The sequence below is a fragment of the Myotis brandtii genome, unplaced genomic scaffold (genome assembly GCF_000412655.1).
Source record: "Myotis brandtii unplaced genomic scaffold, ASM41265v1 scaffold193, whole genome shotgun sequence".
Taxonomy (NCBI): domain Eukaryota; kingdom Metazoa; phylum Chordata; class Mammalia; order Chiroptera; family Vespertilionidae; genus Myotis; species Myotis brandtii.
The window spans coordinates 1,781,617-1,788,586 of record NW_005357191.1 but is presented as its reverse complement, the minus strand read 5'-3'; the positions used below and the strand labels follow the sequence as shown (position 1 = coordinate 1,788,586).

Genomic DNA, 6,970 nt, shown 5'->3' with positions numbered 1-6,970 from the left:
GTCCTCTGTCCCCCTCACGTGGTGGCCACCCGCACGTCCGCCCCCTCGGTCAGCACTGCCGCTGGTCCGCAGGCTTACACCAGTCAGTTCATCTCCCTGGTGATGTTTGGCCTGATGATGTCGGAAGACCGCGTTTCACTGCAAGATCGCCGGCGCGAGATCATCCGTGGCCTGCAGTCGTTGCCTGGTATGTTCCAAAATGACACTTCCCTCAACGTTCAAATCCGTGGGCTGTTCCTGGTGCTTTCTTTCTGCCTCTCGATGCTGTTAGTGATGCTGTTAATCATGCCCGCCCTTCTCAAACTGCCCCCTCACCACTGTAGGCCGGCTGCAGCTCCCACAGGGCCAAGAGCGAAGTTCACCCTCCTCACCCGTCTCTGGAGCCCTGCATGCGGGGCCCCTGCTGCCTCTGACCTCATAGAATGCCCTTCTCCAGCCCCCCCTCTTTCGGGACCTTTGATCCTCAGCAATGAAAAGCTCTTTCCACCCCAGGGCCTTTGCACTCTCTTTCCTTTAGAAACCCTCTTCCTCCATCTCTTTAAGCAGCCAATGGCTTCTCATCACAAGTCTCAGCTCAAATGTCAGTTCTTGGGGCCCTCCCTGGCCACCTGAGGTTCCACCCTCCTGCCCCAGCTCTCTATGAAATGTTAGCCGGTTTCATTTCTTTTTTTCGTTATTTTTTAATCCTCCCCTGAGGACATGCTTAGAGAGAGAAAAGGGGTGCTCGAGGGGAGAGAGAGAGAGAGAGAGAGAGTGAGTTAGAGAGAAAGAAAGAGGAACATGAATGTGAGAGAGAAACATTGATCAGTTGCCTTCTGTATGCACCCCAACTGGGGACTGAACCTGCAACCCAGGTATGTGCCCCGACCACGAATCAAACTGGCAACCCTTCGGTGCATAGGACGATGCTCAACCAGCTGAGCCACGCCAGCCAGCCAGCCAGCCAGTTTCTCTTCTGTCTAGATATGCTGTGACCCCAAATTCCCTGTTCACCTATGTACTGGCTTGTCTCCCCAACTAGCATGTCAGCTCAGTGAGCACACAGTCACCCTTGTCACCGTCACTGCTGGAAACCAGGTGCCAGCGTACAGTAGGTGCGCAGGAAATACCCGAGAAAGCACATGGCCCGCGTCTCTTCCTACCCCAGCTCCTTTACAGTCTCACAAACTCCTCCTTTGCTAGGTTCCATCTTTCGCTGTCGGTGAGATACGGTGTCTGCCGCACAAAATTGCAAGCTCTTTGGTTTCAGTCACTCCCTCCCTCACTGCACTCCGTGTACCCCGCACCAGCCGCCTTGCCCGAGGCCATCCTGGGGCTGCCAGGGTGCGCAGAGCTCCTTTCTCTCAGCCACTTACACGCCAGGGAAGGAAAGAGACCTCTTAGGTTTGCTGTGTGCAGGCCTCAGAATAGAAAATGGAAAGACCTCACCCCATGGGTGCCACGAGACTGGGCAGCCCCTTTAAGAGATGGGGCAGTCCTGGGTCCTCCGCGGGAGCCAGGGGCCAATCCCAGAGAGGCAGCGAGGGAAAGCCACCATCTGGCCATACACAGCCTCGGGGTCTGAATCTGCCCAACGCCACATGCTGGAAATCTATTGCCAAGAAAGACATTCTTCACTTCAAGCAGTAATAGCCCTGGCAAAGCAGGACCTTACCCTGATGCCTAAGCCCACAGTTCCTAAGATGGGGTCCACAGGCCCTAGGGGTTTGCAAAACTGTATTCATAGCGATGCCTTCTTTATCATAAATAAGACATGTTTGGCTTTCTGCTGTGTGGACATTTGAAAGGCAGCGGTGGCCACCCCGGTGCCTCGGCACACCTCCCAGCCGAGGCGCCACGCTCTCAGCACCGCGCACCCGCTTCACTTACGCACGCCCGTGATGACACAGGAGACTGCACTAGTCTTATGAAGTGCGGTGCTTCTTAACGCGCTGTGTGACCAAATGGGAGGGACGCGTTAGGCACTTCTGCTGGACCCTGAAGCACGAGGGTCGTTTCAAAGACACGTGGTTGTTGGAGTAGCAAGCTGACTCGGGTTTGTGGCAGGCATTTTCTCAAAAACGAACAAACTTAGCCCAACACGCTGAGAACACTGACTGCATTTGCTACCAATGATAAACTTCCAGCTTTCAACCGTACTTAAGATTTTGGAAAAACGGATAGCCTGACCACATTCCCAGCACTTGTACCAATGCATGATGGTGCAGAATTATGCATGTGTAAAAGATCCATTTAGCGAAGTGCATGTTTTAATATAACAAGGGAGGGAAAGTTTGCTGATAGGATTTCAGATTCCATACCTGCAAGTACGCTTTTAGGAAATTGTTGCTTCTTGCGTGTAGTACAGTATCAAAGAACATTCACAATGACTTGAAAAAGCTACTTAAACATTCCTCCCTTGTCCACCTGCAAAGTTCTGTGAGATTGCTTTCTTTTCCTATACTTTAACCGAAAGATTATCACAACAGATTGAATGAGGAAGGAGATATGAGAATCTGTTTTTCATTTCATAGTCAAATATTCAGATTTGCAAAAAACAATGCCACTATTCTCATGGATTTAAATATATATATAATGTTTTTATTAATTAAGGCAAAGAAGCCAAATGTACTAAGTGATGTGAGTTCCTAAACCTTGTCTTACGCACTATATTTTCGGGTTGTGAATCTTGTTCTAAAGTCAGTATAACTGGCTCTCCCCTTCCGCTGTGTGCACGACATAGAGCTGATCAAGGAAGTATTGTCACTGGACCAGAAGATCCACGACCTGGCCCTGGAGCTCTACACGCAGAGGTCGCTCCTGGTCATGGGGCGGGGCTACAACTACGCCACGTGCCTGGAAGGAGCCCTGGTGAGCACCCTCTGCCCAACCCTGACACCACCACCCCCTGCAGAGGGCGGGCGTGGGAGGCCCAGAGAAACCAGCAAGGAGGACAGGGCATTGAGCGAGGGTAGGGGCACTGGGGCCTGTTGTCCACTGTCTGAGGCTGCATTGAGCACCAGCCCACTACCGGGTGTTCTAGCCCTGGGGACATAGAGCTAGGGGCTCCCAATCTTTATTCTCCCGGGATAAACGTGTAGGACACCCTTGGGTGAGCCCCAGAGGTGTCAGCCTGTGCCAGGCTCCATCTAGATTAGCCCATTTATACCTCACTAGCATCTTCTGAGAGATGGACAGTTATTGTCCACATTGTACCCAGGAGGAAACAGCCTCCAAAAAATTCATCTTGCTAAAAAGGACACAGCAGAAGTGGCCAGCCTGAGATTCGAACTCAGGTCCACATGGACTTTGCTCTTCCCTCACTACCACAGGCAGCCTGCGTGGAGGGTTTGGGCAGACCAGATTGTGGGGTGGGGCCTCTGCAGAGTGTCCCTGTTACCCCTCAAACTGAGAGGAGCTGCAGATCTTGCAGGAATGAGCCTGACAGGCCCTGCACGGTTTAAACCAGTGCCTGGCTGTTTCGCCTTCTGCGGCAGTAAAGATCCATACTGGCTGGTGTAAGAGAGCTGATGGGGTGGGTCAGGGGCAGGGCACGGACACGGGGCTATGGAGAGGGTGGGCATGGCTGTCCAGGGGCCTGGGTCCCGTGCTTGCCCTTGACTCACCGTCTGCTTGCTGTTCATGTTCAACCGAGCTAAACGGGAGACACGGTCACAGCTAAGGCAGCACTTGGTACCCAGACAAGGGCATCATCCATGACCAGCTGGTTCCCCTCCTCTTCCCGGGGGAGCAAGCGGCTGCTTCTTTCCTACCACCTCTTCCCCTGTTTTAAAGACAATGCGACTCCCAATAGGTTCACAAGAAATATTCAGAGACTATTCGGCGGGGCAGAGGGGGCGCGGGGGTGCAAGCTGTAAGGAGCCTGACCGCCGTGTGCTCCGACTCCCACACCTTCCACTGGAGGGTCCACCCGTGCCAAAGGCAGTGAGGCTGCGTCTCAGGGGCAGGAAGGCCAGGCCTGGGGAGGGGTGGGCTTCGATCTGCCTCCAGGCCTCTGCCATCGGGGGCTCGGCTACAGCGCCTGAGTGCGCTGGTGAAAGGTGCGCATTCAGCTGATCGCCAGCTTAGTCTTTGAGGGGAAAGGCACGTTCACGCTGCTGCTGGCCCCAGTCAGTGACCCCTGTGTGGTCCCCGGGGGGCCGGCACTCCAGACGTCCATGGCATTCAGGAGGGAGCCAGTCTTCCAACAGTGTTTCCCGACCCGAATGAGTGGGTGAGAAAGGTGTCCTTCACCACTCTTCCCAGTCCAGTGACGGGTTTAGTGTAGGGGAATAGAACGGTCTTCCCCACACAGGAAAATGCCAGTAACAGCCCCAGGGGGTGTGACTTTGCTGGACAGTTGGAGCAACCCTTTGCAGTTTATTAATGGTCTAGGACTGGGGAGGTGATTGTTAATCAGATAATTGGCTGGAGGCGTATCTAGACAGAATACAAGTCCATCATTACAAACCCTAACTGTGTGGAAGGGCACAGGGCCTGGGGAAAGCTAGCGTGACCCTGACTTGCCCATCCGAGGGGGTGACTGCCCAGGGGCTGGTCTGGGGACACAAGCTGCAGGCTGGGCTTTTATATGCTCTGGATCGCTGCCGCCCACCTCCCTTGGAACCGGCCTTGCCAGTTGCCCTCTGTGCTGTTGACGCTCCGTGTGTCCATCTGCCTTGTGGCCCTCAACGCCTTGCCTCCCAGCTGATTCTCCCTCTGGTTGATGTGTTCTAGCCCCATGCCTGCCCAGTGTGACTGATTCCACCTCATTTTCCCCAGAAAATTAAAGAGATAACCTACATGCACTCAGAAGGCATCCTGGCTGGTGAACTGAAGCATGGGCCCCTGGCACTGATCGACAAGCAGATGCCCATCATCATGGTCATCATGAAGGACCCTTGCTTTGCCAAATGCCAGAACGCCCTGCAGCAGATCACAGCTCGCCAGGTGAGGGCTCTCCACCTTGCTCCTTCTCTCTCCCAGACATGCCCACCTCAGCCACCGTCATTCCAGCTCTGCCTGGGTCCTGCCAGTGAGCAGGGATGACCACCGAGTCTCTCCTCAGTCCCCTCATGAGTGGCGCACACATTCAGAAAGGGACTGGCCAGCTTTCGACCCACAACGGCTCCTTAGTGAGGTCCAGTGACCCAGAGCGCCTGGAGCTGTGCTGGGTCCCAGGCCCAGAGACCAGAGGAGGTACTCCTGGTGGGGAGTCCCGAGGGCAGTCCTGGCACTGCCCCCCTGCAGTTAGGTCATATGTCACAGGTGGAGGGCACTGTCCTCACCAGACTGCCTTCACTCTAGACACCAGCTGCAAGTTCAGGGGTTCTCAGATCACCCCCACTTCTGGATTTCTTGATAGCCGCTCGGGTCACTAATTCCCTAGAATGACTCATAAAACTCAGGAAAACATTATGTAACTATTGCAGTTTTATTATGCAGGATACAAATCAGGGTCAGCAAAGGAAGAGACTCACAGGGCAAGGGCCCAAAACACACAGCTTCCATGTCCTCAGGGCACTCACCCCTCCCACACAGCAGTGAGCATTGCAGCCAGGGAGCCCGCCTGAGCTTCTCGCTCCAGGGCCCAGAGTTTTTATTGGGGTTTCATTATGTAGACACAGTAGATTGCATCATTGGCCCCGTGACTGAAGTCAGTTTCCAGCACCTCTTCTGTTCCTGGAGGTCAGGAGCTCAGACTGGTATCACTTGGCTCAAAGCCCCAATTCTCTCTCTGTCTTCCCAGCATGGTCATCCCCCATCCTGAAACTATGCTTGGGCCCACCATGAGTCACCTCATTAGCATAAACTCCACATACACCCACCATGGGAAACAAACACTTCTATCACTCAGGAAAGTCCACGAGTTTAGAGGTCCCCTCCTAGGAGCCAGGGACAAAGATCAGCCGAAGTCTATTACACTGCAGCTGTCCAGAGGTGGGAGGATGGAACTCCCCCACATCCATGCTGGAAGGCCTAGGAACTTACAGGGAGGTAACATCCGACAGGGCACTTGAGCCAGCTGCTGCCACTCTCGGCTCAGCATGGTGGGCAGAAGTTACAGAGCACAATCACTGTGCCTTGTTGCTTAAAACCTTCCAGTGGCTTCCAAAAAACTATAGTGACCATGAGCCTGCATAATCCAGCCCCTGCCCTGTTTCCCACTTATGCCAGCTGCTTCCTGCCTCCAAGCCTTGGCGTTGGCGGTTCCCTCTGCCCACATGTTCTTCCCACACCTTCAGAGCTGGCTCTGGTCATCCAGGTCTCAACCCAATGTCCCCTTCTAGAGGCCACCCCAGGCTTCCCCAACCTCCCCCAAGCGCACCCCCGTTTTATCGCCTTTGTGGCACCTTCCTGAAGTTCATCGTTACTTACCGGCTTCTGGTCTGGTTTTGTTTCCCACCACTCAGCGGTGAGCCCCATCAGAGCAAGGAGTGGGTGTGCTCTGCCCTTTGCAAGGCACATTGGAGCCACACAGAACGGGCGCTGAGGGAAGCAGGAGGGCCCTCCCCGGGCCAGGGAAGGGAAAGAAACTCACCAAAAAGCGTCAAAACCACTTTGTCCTTTACATGAATCATACATAGCACCTCACCCGGAATTCCAGCAGCAATAAAGGATCGCTGTCCTCACTGCAGTAATGTTGAGCTCAGAAACAGTCCTGTGGGGGGTGCTTCTTTCAGTGACCACCTTCCTCTGCTTCAGGGTCGCCCGATTATACTGTGCTCCAAGGACGACACCGAGAGCTCCAAGTTCGCATACAAGATGATCGAGCTGCCCCCCACCGTGGACTGCCTGCAGGGCATCCTCAGCGTGATCCCCCTGCAGCTCCTGTCCTTCCACCTGGCCGTCCTCCGGGGATATGACGTACGTACATCGGGAAACTGCCTGACCCAGAAGGGCAGAATGTAACCCTAGCATTCCTTTTTGTTATTTGGTATGTCGACTAAAAAAAATAATATCGACTAGGTGTTTCATCACCAAGGATTTA

The 6,970-nt window shown here is 54.1% G+C and overlaps 1 protein-coding gene across 1 annotated transcript in view; it reads left to right on the top strand.

The window, feature by feature from the left end:
* GFPT2 (glutamine-fructose-6-phosphate transaminase 2) overlaps positions 1–6,970 on the top strand; it is a 25,970-nt gene that overhangs the window by 16,413 nt on the left and 2,587 nt on the right. The window contains exons 14-17 of the mRNA XM_014538569.1: positions 73–187; positions 2,723–2,850; positions 4,762–4,929; positions 6,685–6,846. Coding sequence (XP_014394055.1) covers positions 73–187; positions 2,723–2,850; positions 4,762–4,929; positions 6,685–6,846 — 573 coding nt within the window. The remainder of the gene's footprint in view (positions 1–72; positions 188–2,722; positions 2,851–4,761; positions 4,930–6,684; positions 6,847–6,970) is intronic.